This window comes from Amphiprion ocellaris, chromosome 12 (assembly GCF_022539595.1).
Source record: "Amphiprion ocellaris isolate individual 3 ecotype Okinawa chromosome 12, ASM2253959v1, whole genome shotgun sequence".
In the NCBI taxonomy this organism is placed as follows: domain Eukaryota; kingdom Metazoa; phylum Chordata; class Actinopteri; family Pomacentridae; genus Amphiprion; species Amphiprion ocellaris.
In genome coordinates this window covers 3,225,213-3,239,010 of record NC_072777.1, presented here as the reverse complement: position 1 = coordinate 3,239,010, position 13,798 = coordinate 3,225,213, and the positions used below count along the sequence as shown (strand labels likewise).

The window sequence follows — 13,798 nt, the reverse complement described above, 5'->3', positions numbered from 1 at the left end:
TACCAGCTGACAGGGGAAGTCGGACATGACAGTCACCTGACTAAAACAAATTCATGCTGCCTTGCTAACTGAATAAACTCGACCAGTTTAGGGGCATGTTTAATTTAGCTGTTAAATAAAACCTTCAAAATAGCTGCGTCACTGCTGGAGGAGATGCATTTTATCACCACCGGAGACGATTTGGGGTCAATGCGGGCAGCTAGCTAGCTAATTAACGGTGAGTAACGTTAGCTAGGAAACCCGGGGGGCAAAATAGGGTGCACACAGGAAGTTTAAGGATCAAATATATATATGGTCTCTCTCTTATCTCCTGATGATGTGAAGGTATGAATTTACATATTGCCTTTGCATTCGCTCTGCAGCTCTTCTGTCGTCTCCTCTGGATTGTGACTGTTGGAGAAAACAGGAATAAAAATGCCTCAGTCAGCGGCTACTATCAGTGGAATCCAGAGGATGGTTTTGTACGAAACCAGAGCAGTAAGTGGGGCATGATATTTATTTCCATCGTCTCATCAAAACTCCCTAAAAGTCTAGACAGACTTGTTATAGGTTCCAAAGCAAACCAGACCTCTATGAATTACACCGGATCTCTATATTGTCAAGTTTTCTTTTGGGTCTCCTTATGCTTGCTGATTAATATTGGTACAGTACGTGTTACAGACGCAAAAAGTGCTTCGGGAAATGTTCAGCTTTCAGGCTTTTATTGATGAAAGAGCATGAAAACTGAGCATGTTATTTGTCTGCAACAACCAACTTTCTGTTCACACAATTACACACCTTTCAGTGCTGCTTAGCTCCAGTTTTTTGTCTGGAAAAAGATGAATGGCACAAACTGGAGCGAGGAGGAACTACCCAGGATTTTTCTAGCTTTGATGGAAGTACCTTGCAAATGACACAGTAGCACATTGTTACAATAATTTTTCACTGTGCTAGTTTGACCTGTGCTCAATGTTTGAACTTATGTAACAGTCAGCCAGCCCTTTGCATGGTATCTGAGGGAGTACACTAAGAAAGAAGCCTTCATTTATCACAAATATGTTTTTACAGCATTGTGAAATGTTGTTTTCGCATATCCCATCTCACCACTACCATTCAAACATTTGGGGTCACTTAGAAATGTGCTTATTTTTGAAAGAAATGCATTTTTTCAGTGAAGATAACATTAAATGAATGATAAATCCAGTGTAGACATTGTTAATGTGGTAAATGACTAATGTAGCTGGAATCGGCTGATTTTTAATGGAATATCTCCATAGAGGTACAGAGGAACATTTCCAGCAACCATCACTCCTGTGTTCTAATGCTACATTGTGTTAGCTAATGGTGTTGAAAGGCTCATTGATGATTAGAAAACCCTTGTGCAGTTATGTTAGCACATAAATAAAAGTGGGAGTTTTCATGGAAAACATGAAATTGCCTGGGTGACCCCAAACTTTTGAACTATAATGTATGCCGTGTATACATAAACTACAGTTAATTCCATGGATTACAGGCGACACTACTTGTCTCGATCCCTAGTCTTGCATCCAGCGGGCTCAATATTCTTTTTTTCCGTCTGCAGACTGCTCTGCACTCTGTATGACGGTTATCCTTCTCTGCACAGAGAATAAAATACTCAAAAGACAGTATTTTCTTACTGCACAGTGGCTTGGTGGTTGGCACTCGAAGATCCCCAGTCTGCATCCCGTCCTGGGCCTGGGATCTTTCTGCATGGAGTTTGCATGTTCTCCCTGTGCATGAATGGGTTTTCTCCATGTTCTCTGGCTTCTTCCCACAGTCCAAAAACATGCTGAGGTTAATTGGTAACTCTAAATTGTCCGTAGGTGTGAATGTCAGTGTGATTGTTTGTCTCTATATGTAGTCCTGTGATAGACTGCTGACCTGTCCAGGTGTCTCCTGCCTTCACCCTAAATCAGCTGGGATAGACTCCAGCCCCCTGCAACCCTAAAGAGGATTAAGCAGTGTATAGATAATGGATGGATGGACAGTATTTTCTTAGTTGTCTTTATTTTAGTGTAACAGGACTCAGTGGGTAAATTCTCAAGGACAGCAGTAGTTTTTCCACCAGTTTGGTCAGAACAGCCAAACATCCACCGCTTTTGCTAAAAAGCAAACTTGAGTGATTATTCATCTGATCATGCCAGTGTAAGACAGCAATACTCAGTCTATGACGTTAGAATTTCACCCTTTGATGGACAACATGGGCCAAAAAAACAGTCCAGCAATAGAAATGATGACTGTGATAGAACTGTGAGTACTGCTCAGTAAACACTAGGTGGCAGCAAGAGCCTATTTATGATCATTTACTCCTCCAGGCTTCAGGACATGACCTCCATGAAAATAGTTGCAGGTATTTCTACTACAGTTGTCTAGACAGTCACGATAAGTACATTTTGCCTGTCAAAATAGTCTTCTTTTAGCTCAGATTAGGTTTATGCATATTTTGATGTAAATATATGCACTTTACACACAAGTTGTTGTGCATCTTTCCTTATGAGTTTATTTACTGCATGTCGTCATAATACAGAGATTTACAGCCTGATATTTTCCAGTTGTCAGTCAGACATGCAAGAAAGACACAAATCTTGATAGTGGGCGTGTTACAGTTTTAGTGTGGGAGCCCAGATAGCCTACCATGCACCCCCCCACAACAAAATGCCACTTAATTTTTTTTAAACCTTTATGATGTCCTAAATGATACTTTGAGTGGTAACAGTAAAATAACTCATTCCCACTATAACTTTTTATGCTATTTTTTACTTTACGTGGAAATGCAATTTTTCTTCCACTAATTTTTCAGTTCTTTTTTACTGAAAATTGGCATGGCTATTGTAGCCATTTCACTCATGGCAATCACAACATATTATATATCATATAAAAGCTTGGAATCTCTAGTTTATAAATATCATTATATTGTTCTTGTATTTTCATTACAATAGGAATGATATAAAATACAATAACAGTGTGTCTCAGTTAACTTTTTCCGGAAATTTTTGGTATTAGCAACTCAAATTTTATTAAATATATATATTTATGTCAACTTTTTTTATTGATATATAGTATTTTCCAGATAGAATGTATTCTACATTGCATATCTGCACTATAATGTCATGCATTGCAATGTTTGGTTGCTTACAAGTATTGACTATTTAGCTTTGCGTTAAATACACTACTGTTCAAAAGTCTGGGGTCACTTGAATGAATACTTTTCTGTTTTGGGAAACCTCTATATTCCAGAGATAACTACAAGATGCCATCTGAATGATAAATATAAGGCTACATTAGCTTAGCATAGCATAAAGACCTAAAGCAAAATGGAAAGCAGCTAACCTGGCTCTCTCCAAATGTAATAAAGTCCATCACAAAGCAATGCATGAATGTCTTTTTTACTTTTATTTGTACAGAAAAAAAGCAAACTGAAGAATACAAATTAGATTTTGATGGAGTCTGTCCTGGTTGTCTGTTCATCAGTAAATAAAAGTGAGTTTTCATGGAATACATGAAATTACCTGGGTGACCCCAAACTTTTGGACAGTAGTGTATGTATTGTGGACACATGTACTCTGGGCTGTGTGCACTCTAGTTGCAGTGTGTATTTTTTGACTGTGATGTGATCATGTGATGCATATCTGCTTTGGATACCTTTTGTGTGTAATTTCACAGAGTTCTGACATTTCTACTTGAGGTTGGATATTGTGGAGAGAAAAAGTTTCATATTATAGAAACAAAAGGCCAAGAGAAAGTGAGAATCTTAACACCAGTACTACACTCGGAGAAGTGGATTGTCATAGTAGCAACTCTGTGTCTATTGAAATTTGAAAAGGCTCTCGAGAAGGTCGTCCAGTAATATAGTGTTCCCTCAGAACTGGTTATAGGCACTAAGTATGAACTGAATGTTCCTCCATGAGAAAGCTTCTAAGCACCAAATATGGGATCACATTGTCTTCATTATGCACTGTTACGGCCACCAGTATTGGGGTGCCGCCTGGTTCCTGGGGAGGTGTCCTGTTGGACCTTTGTGTGGGGAGACTGCTTGTGTGGGTTCGGCTGTGGCTGTTTTCAGAGTTTCTCCGGAACCCCAGCTGCCAGTCATTCCAATTAATGACTCAGGAGTGGACGACCTGCACTGCAGCCCTTTTCTCCCCGCCTCCGGACCTTCCTGATTGGGCCACCCTCCAGCTCCCCTCCACCTCTAACCAACCGGACACAGCCATCACCACACCTGCAGAGTATATTCCTGCAGCTAAGCTCTTAGTCTGGGCGGCTGGTATCTGTGACCAGTCTGCCCTGGTGCCTCTGTGGGTGATAATTTGTTTGTATTCCTGTGATGTGTTTTGGTCTGTAGATATTTGTGGTGGGTTCTACAGACACTTCGAGCTCCTGTTGGCAGCTGCTACTTTGGTGTTAGCAGTCCGCCAACTTAGTGAAGGAGCTTTTTTGGTATCTAGAGTCTTCGTGAACTGTGTGTTCAGTATGTGAGTGTGAGGCACCAGTTTTGGTTAGTTTGTTTTGGGCACGATTGTATTCGTTACTGGAGGTGGGTATTGCTAATGTACTTATGTTTGGCTAGGGAATTTAGTTGTTTTGTGTTTAGATAGTTTAGAAACTCTGTTAGCCTTCATTTTGTTGTATTCTGTTCTTTGATTTGGCAACACTCACCAGTCTTGTGTTCTTTATTATCACTTTTATGTTCCATTTACCACTAAGCAATAAATCCCTTCACCTGAACCAATAACATTCTGGTTATTTTGTTGCATCCAGTCAACCCCTAGAGGTTGGATCCTAACATGCGCTTATTATCACGAAATGCTATGCATGGTTCATGTATAAAAGGCCCCTGTGATAATATGAACGACATGCATTGTAATTTATAGCACATTGATGATTTTCTTTTACTTTCCAGAGGTATTTTCTGGTAGGGAGCAATCAAGCACAGACCAAACACCGAGTCTTAAAGATTGACCGCACAGAACCCAAGGACCTGGTCATAATTGACGATAAGGTAAGCGGCAAGTTTCCACCAGACCAAGCACAGCGCCAGTGTATGTTCTTATGTAATACAGTACAGTACGCCTGGGGGGAAATTGTACCATCACTCAGCCTGTCCCAAGTGTATCGTCGATGACAACTTCACTGATGAGCGCTGAGTGCACCTCCTTTTCTTCTCCACTGCTCGTTACCAGGACCTATGAGCTGGTAGCTGATTTGTTCATTCGTGCCGTGGGTGATTGGGATTATGATGTGTTTATTATTATGAAGCATCCACGGCTGAACATCCATCACCCCACGCTCCCATTCCTGCTGATATTACACTGACCTTAGAAAACTGTTGGTTTTCCATTTCATTGGCATTTTATGGTAATTTATACACATGGTGGGGATACCAGGGAATGGAGAGGTAGTGGAGATGACACAAAAAGACCCAAAAATGGCACTAAAAGATGCAAAACTGATACAAAAAGACACAAAAATGGTACAAAAAGATGCAAAAATGATCAAGTTTACAGCATCTTTCACTTTCTTTGCTGTTCACATGTATACAATAAGACAACACAAGGGAAGTGAAGGTAAAATAAAATAATGAGTGCAGTTATGGAGTGATGGTGGCCCCTCAAAATAGTTGTGACGGATTGGGATTGGTTTGGTGGACACAAAAAGATGTGAAAGTGTTCCAAAAAGACACAGAAATGGCACCAAAAGATGCAAAAAAATTGCATAATAATGGCACTAAAAGACACAAAAATGGCACTGAAAGATGTAAAATTGATACAAAAAGACACAAAAATGGCACAAAAAGATGCAAAAATGACAAAAGATCGAGTTTAAAGCATCTCTCTTGCCGTTCACATGTAAGGAAAGCTGGGACACAGTGGAATAAAAGGCGACCTAGAACTCATTATTATAAGGTTATGGAGAAAGCTCAAGACTCATAAGGATTTTTGTGAACCTATTTTGACTCATTGCATTCTGTGAAAGAATGCTTTTTATTCTACCAACATAGAAAAGAGAAACTCACCCACAGGTGCATAAATACGTAGACATGTACTACATTGAAAATTACAGTATTTTTCTGTTGGGCCTGTAATTCCAAGCAATAGTTGTGAAAAATTATTGTATAGATGAGAAAAATAACATTTTTTTTAAAAATTATTGAGACCTGAATAATAAAAACACAGTTGCTGTTGATCATTACAACATTTCAGAAACAATTTGGATAGCAGCTAATCTATTATTTGCTGAATTGCCTCACTGAGAATCAATCGGAGCCCTGTTGTAGAAAATTTGGGTCATCGATTAAACTGGGTCTGTTGTTCTTTTACTTATTATTGCACAGAAAAGAATTCTATTGTACCAGTCTGACAAGCCATGTTTGCTTCTTTTGTTAGACTTAGATGACTTTATTAACCCCTGGAGGGAAATTAAGTTGTTACAGCAACATGGATCTTCAATAAAGGGGTAAACAATAAGAAGTGGAGGCAAAATAAAATAAAATATGTAAGATGTAATCTTGAAAAAATCAACAGAATATACAAGAGTGGTACAGAAATGTGCAAATGAGAATGTGCAAATGACATAAGAAGGTGCAGATAAGCTGAATGACCAGGTCTTTCCATCAGTGGAGGTTTTCTTCCCTGATGACATGGACATGTTCCGAGATGATGATGCCAGGATTCATGGGCTCACGTTGAGAATGAGTGGATCAGGGAGCATGAGATGGATTGACCTCCACAGAGTCCAGACCTCAGCCCCACTGAGGATCTTTGGGACATTCTGGAGAAGGCTTTGGGGTCTGACTCTCTCATCATCAATATGAGATCTTGGTAGAAAATTAATCCAACTCTGGACAGAAATAAATGCTGTGACACTGCAGAAGCTTATCAAAACGATGTGTGCTGTACTCAAAGTTAAAGGGGTCTAATGAAATATTAAAGTATGCGACTTTTTTTTGGGACGGCCAGTGTATAATGAATGATGTTTAGAATGTAAATGTTGAAAGGTTAAAATCAACAATATGAAGGCTACACATGCATTTTTTCCCCCTCTGCAGCATGTGTACAACCAGCAAGAAGTACGGGAGTTGCTGGGCCGCTTGGACCTCGGTAACCGCACTAAAATTGGCCAGAAGGGTTCCTCCGGCCTGTCCAGGGCTGTCTCAGCCTTTGGCATTGTGGGTGAGCAAAGTCCCGTCCCTCTCCTCCTACAGCACAATGATGGCAACATCATCTTCCAAGCATTACCTCCACAGCTGCGTGTGTTGACCTGGTTTTGTCTTTTATGTTTAGGGCATTGAAAAGCATAAAATAATGGGAACACCTGGCAGTATAATGCCTGTCACCACATTATAGCCCTATTACCAGTCCTACTAGCAGTACAGTTTCAGTTTTCAGGTCTCAAATGATGACCTTCAGAGGTGTATTGAGAAATGACAAGATTTTTATTGCATTCAACCTCTTTTTGTTGAAAGTCTGGTAAAAAGAAACTGTAGCAACAAAAACCTGGACCATCTCACATTTTGTTTAGAGGATACTTCTATGTTAACTGACCAAAACTAAGATATGTAAAATGTTTCGACTGATTTTTGTTGAGGCCACTGCTGTAAACAGTTTTGTCTGTGTCTTCATTTAATGTCATGGCTCTGGGAGTTATGTTTCTGCACATATTGAAAGGATTCCCAGATAAGGTGATTTTTCTGAGGGTGCAACTACAAAAATTTCCAGGTTTGAAAATGTATGAAATTCTCCAAATTCTGCCAAAATATTTCGCAGAACTTACATTGCTGTTCAAACATTTGGGGTCACTTAGAAATTATTTTTGAAAGAAAAGCTGTTTTTTTTTTCCAATGAAGATAACATTAAATGAATGATAAACCCAGTGTAGACATTATTAATGTGGTAAATGACTATTCTAGCTGGAAACAGCTGATTTTTAATGGAATATCTCCATAGAGGTACAGAGGAACATTTCCAGCAACCATCAGTCCTGTGTTCTAATGCTACATTGTGTTAGCTAATGGTGTTAAAAGGCTAATTGATGATTAGAAAACCCTTGTGCAGTTATGTTAGCACATGGATAAAAGTGGGAGTTTTCATGGAGAACCTGACATTGTCTGGGTGACCCCAAACTTTTGAACGGTCGTGTAATTTTGGGTTCAGAATAACAAATATGCAGCGCCTATGAGAAATATTCACCCCCTTGGAAGGTTTGGCACTTAATTGCTTTGTGACCTTGAATTATAGTCTGTTTAATTTGTTTAATTTGACTTCTTTGACAAGAATTTACCAAAAAGACTCTTTCATGTCAAAGTGAAAACTTTGGCTACACATGATTGATATTTTTTGTACATCTGTTTTCACTTTGTCATGAAAAAATCTTTTTTGGGAAATTTTCTGTCAAAAAGACAAAATTATATTCTGTGTTGAACACTTCGTAGGGCAGTCGGTACTTATTTATTGGCAAACTCTGAACATATTTCCTGAATTCTGTCTAATTTTACACAGGCTGACCCTTATAGTCAATCATCAATTAACACTTTTGTAACTGTTGAAAAATATGGCAAGACATAAAATTACAAACTCTGGAGTATTTAATTTAAGGTTTCAGTGAAATGGAAAACCATTGATTTCCAGTCTTATACAGTATAGATGAGCATTATTTGAGACAAATAATGCTCATCTCCTTTGTCCCTGTGTTTTGCACATTGTCCTACATACCTACTTACAGTGAAGTGCAATCTTACGATTTTTTTAAAAAGATGTACAGTAGCTCTCTTTTGGCCTTTTGTAAATCCAATTCACTGGTAATTTTCATTTTCTGAGGACAACCTTGTTCTGTTTTTCTGCTCCATATATGAACGATGAGGCTTTATTACTTGAGGAGGTTATGTAACCGTTCACATGATTACCTACTCCATTTATTTTATGTTATGTTGTTAGGAATAGTAGGTGTTCCAGGGCAGTGAATTACACGTACTTGTTGCATGATCAGTGCTCAAGGTATGACCTACATTTTGCGTTGCATACAGTGTAGTTGATGGAACGGATCACGGTTGAAATTATCCCAAGAATTTCTCCCAATGGTTTCATCAGGACCCTTCGTTATTGATTCTAGATAATGTGTGTTTGTGTTTACTCAGGATTAGTTATTGATCTGAGATAAATTGTCCATCTCAGACTTTAGATTTTCCTGCAATAATGTTTCTCACAATCAGTGACAGTGATAAACAAAAGAAGTCTAATCAGAATTTTGTCACTGTAATTAGGAGTCAGACTTTTAGGAGTCGGTCGTTTCTGCAAGAAAAACGCATGGTTATTACATGTTTTCTCCATCTTTGCCCTCTTTTAAACTCAACCACCTTATTGGACCAGAGTCCTAACAACAAAGTCTTGAACTTGAAAAACAGCTTACTCCCTCAAGAACACAGTTTGCCTCGGATTGCAATCCAGAGTTCATGAGCTTGAAAAGAATGGCTCTAAACTTTAGCCTCCAATGTCCTGTCACGATGCTACCAGCAAGAACAAGCTAAACCAAAAATACCTGAGAACATACACTACCGTTCAAAAGTTTGGGGTCACCCAAACAATTTCATGTTTTCCATGAAAACTTACACTTTTATCCATGTGCTAACATAATTGAACAAAGGTTTTCTAATCATCAATTAGCCTTTCAACACCATTAGCTAACACAATGTAGCATTAGAACACAGGAGTGATGGTTGCTGGAAATGTTCCTCTGTACCTCTATGGAGATATTCCATTAAAAATCAGCTGTTTCCAGCTAGAACAGTCATTTACCACATTAACAATGTTTGGACTGGATTTCTAATTTGTTTAATGTTGTCTTCCTTGAAAAAACTGCTCTTTTTTCAAAAATAAGGACGTTTCTAACTGACCCCAAACTTCTGAACGTTAGTGTACATGAGTTGAAGTTGCTCTATATTAGCTAAAGTGGCTGTATATTAAAGTTGCTCTATATTGAAGTTGCTCTACGTTAGTTTGAATGGTAGTGTAAATAAGACAATGAACTCTGCACAGTGGCCCCAATGCTACCAGCCGGATGCTTTTCAGGTCTAATGTTCACCACAGTTGCCATTTAGTATAGTGCATTTAGTGCACTAGCATGCTAATTAGCACTACAGATGAGGCTGACAGGGATGTTTTCATGTATTTGACCTCATGATGCTAAATAGAAAATTGAGACACCACCGGTACTCATTAAACTGTGTCCTCTCCAGTTAATATTTGTGAAGGTATTTCACTCAAAGCCACTTATATGTAGGTCATGATGGCACTAGAGAAAAGTCAGGGGCTGCAGGAAGTTATTAGGGTTTATCTTCACAGGACTGCAAGTAAATAAATGGTCTTACATTTCGGTTTCCAGTTAGAGTGAATGTGTGGTTGTGCTCTAAGGAACACAACAGCAATTGTCAACTAATACTTGCAAGGCTTTTTCAATACCTGGACGTACCACATCTAAGATTAAATTTAGTCGTCCGCCCCTTTTGATTAAGTGCTATTATAGTGCACTTTTAAGATGTAATTCAGCATCATCTTGAGGCTGCAGATGGGTCGGTCACACTGACACAGGCAGATTCTGACTTTGACGTGCGCTTAAAGAAATTTAATCTTTTTTTCCTCCCTCCCCCAATGCCATCCTTGTTCACAAGTTGTTATTTTTGCTGTTGTACCGAATAATAGAGGGACGCAGCCAGTTAAGGCACAGTGTATCCCAAGAGACCTTTTGCCTGTCTTATTAAAGTATAAAATGTGTACCGTTATTGTAAGTACATTTTTATTCACTTTCATTTGTCAGTCTGACCCACGTCTTGTGGGAAGAAGCAAAGTGAACTAACAGAGGGATTGTCCATCAGCAAACCCACAAGTAAACGAATATGAAGTGTAGTTTGTTCTCATACAAGGTAGCTGACACACTTTGCTGATCAGTCTTTATGCAATGTAACATACACTACCGTTCAAAAGTTTTGGATCACTTAGAAATGTCCTTATTTTTGAAAGAAAAGCATTTTTTTCAATGTAGATAAAAAGTGAACCAGAAATCCAGTCTAGACATTGTTCATGTGGTAAATGACTATTCTAGCTGGAAACAGCTGATTTTTAATGGAATATCTCCATAGAGGTACAGAGGAACATTTCCAGCAACCATCACTCCTGTGTTCTAATGCTACATTGTGTTAGCTAATGGTGTTGAAAGGGTAATTGATGGTTAGAAAACCTTTGTACAGTTATGTTAGTACATGGATAAAAGTGTGAGTGTTATGGTAAACATGAAATTGCCTGGGTGACCCCAAGTTTTTGAATGGTAGTGCAAGTCAACTTTAACTCATTTAGACCAACTTTAACTAATACAGAGCAACTTAATATAATACAGAGCAACTTTACCTCCTTTAGAGCAACTCTAACTAATGCAGAGTGGGGTCACATCTGAGGCATTTTAAGGCAGCAATGGATTATTTTCATGGGGGAAAAAAACATCTAAATGTCTAATTTCATATAGAGAGATGAAATTATCGAGACACCAACAGATGCGCCAGTAGCTCAGATTTTTACATTGTTTTTTACAGTGCAAATATTGTATAAAAGATCAGAATTATGGTAAGGATATCTTACAGGAGACCAATCATTTGATTATATAATGTGTTGTTTAGGACAGCAACTGACTGATTTGTTCCATACCTATGAAAAGATTGTATCCTTTTAGGCCAAGATACATAACTGATGTCACTTCAGGTGCTTTCTCAGGTCTTTTTAAACATCCTTCCATCGCCAGAGGAGACATTATACAACTGTTCCTGCGGTCTGAGTGGCACTTACCTTGCACCTGCATTTGTAGCCTCGTCTTTGGATGTTGAGACACATTACGACCCCATTCCAACTCAGTAACCGGTTGACAGCACAATCGGACTGAGCTACCTAGAGTTCTAAATGTTCAGCTGCACAATTGTCTCCATTCATCTGTTAGCAGAATGGTTTTAGTAGTATTCACAGAAAGCTGTATGTCTTACAGGCACACTTGCATAAACTACTTGCCTTAATGAGTCATTATTACAAACATAAAGACATCATCCACATTGTGTAGTGAATGGCTCATGTAAAGCTGAAAGCAAACCATCGACGTTGAATGATGCTTTCTGGGTCAGTTTTTAATTAAATAAGAATAAATGGATTGGATTACATAGGCAGTAAGACAGACACCCACAATGCACTACCACAGATGGAGTTATTCTCTTGTGTGTATGGCTAAAGCTGCTGCTGATTTGCAGGCAACTGAAAGACTGACCTATAAATCAACTTGTTCAGAGATGTCTTTTTTTTTTCTGAACTTCCATGGCATCACAAGCCAGGTTATGTCAGTAGTAATCTGAGGGTACGTGTTGCTTAAAGAAAAAAATGATTTGTTTATTCTAAAACGTCTTAAATTGCATGTTGTTTTTCTCTTGACAGGGTTCGTACGGTTCCTCGAGGGGTACTACATTGTGTTGATCACCAAACGCAGAGAGATGGCAGACATCGGTGGCCACTCCATCTACAAAATTGAAGACACCACTATGATCTACATTCCCAATGACTCGGTCAGAGTTGCACACCCTGATGAAGCAAGGTATTGTCTGACCTTGCCTGAAAATTTCACCCAAATTTGTTAGTCCATTTTTGAGTAATGTTGCCAACATACAGACAGACAGACAAACCAATGCCAATCCTCACATATTTCTGCTAAGGAACGAATTCTTCATAAAGAATATTGATAAATTCTGTGTTACACATGACAATAGCATGTTGAATTAAGCTGATCTGGTGATTGATCTTTGTTTTACGAGTCTTTGACTGATATTATCGGCTCCACTTTTCTTCCTAGTCCAAGTAGAACTATTGACACATTTGCATTTTCTGACCATGAATGGCACTTTTGTATCTAGTGTGTCTTTATTTCATATTGTGAGATAATTGTGAATCACTGAACTTGCGTCTGAAGTGATCTGAATTGTGTTTTCTTGGTCAAAACTTTTGAGTTTGACTGACTGGGTTTTCCTCTTACAGATATGTGCGGATATTTCAGAATGTGGACCTTTCCAGCAACTTCTACTTCAGGTAAGACAACCTCTAAGTCCAAATCCTTTGCAACAAAATTATACAGTGGCACATGTCAGTAATATACTTAATATATAGATACAAATCTGAACTATACCAGAGTTTTGGAGCCAGAGCAAATTTCTTAATGTATGTATACAAGTACTGTATATTAAAGTTAGATTTCTAAGGGGTGATATTGTTGTACTGAAACGGGAAAACAATAGGGTCATTGTTTATAACCTTCCAGCAATGCATTTCATAAAGTAGTTACCAACTTACAGTGGTGACACCGCTTGACTCCACCCCATCATCTGTTCAGCAGGGATACTCTGCTATATATAATATCTCCAAAGGGGTACAGAGGAACATTTCCAGCAACCATCACTCCTGTGTTCTAATGCTACATTGTGTTAGCTAATGGTGTTGAAAGGCTAGTTATGAAAGGCAATTATGATAGCACATGAATAAAAGTGAGTTTTCATGGAAAACATGAAACTGCCTGGATGACCCCAAACTTTCGAACAGTAGTGTTCGGCAATACCATTATATCTATGACAGTGTCGGCCAATCGATTGAGCCCTGCTCCTGTCCTTGTGGAGCCTTTCCATATCTGTCCTCTGCAGGGTTTTTTTTTTCTTTACAAGGGAAGTCAACTTTTAGCCGTATTTCTTTCTTAGCAGGATACTGTTTTTTTAAAAGTGCTCTCAACAGAT

At 38.7% G+C, this 13,798-nt stretch overlaps 1 protein-coding gene across 4 annotated transcripts in view; it reads left to right on the top strand.

The window, feature by feature from the left end:
• The first annotated feature begins 20 nt into the window (after positions 1-20).
• Positions 21-13,798, top strand: part of fig4a (FIG4 phosphoinositide 5-phosphatase a) — an 81,711-nt gene continuing 67,933 nt past the window's right edge. For 3 of the 4 annotated variants that reach the window (XM_055016145.1, XM_055016144.1, XM_055016146.1), the window contains exons 1-6: positions 21-217; positions 363-477; positions 4,904-5,002; positions 7,049-7,172; positions 12,459-12,615; positions 13,053-13,103. In XM_055016145.1, coding sequence (XP_054872120.1) covers positions 415-477; positions 4,904-5,002; positions 7,049-7,172; positions 12,459-12,615; positions 13,053-13,103 — 494 coding nt within the window. In that variant the 5' untranslated portion in view covers positions 21-217; positions 363-414. Of the gene's footprint in view, positions 218-362; positions 478-4,903; positions 5,003-7,048; positions 7,173-12,458; positions 12,616-13,052; positions 13,104-13,798 lie in introns of those variants that run through there. The other variant, XM_055016147.1, reaches the window with a different exon arrangement.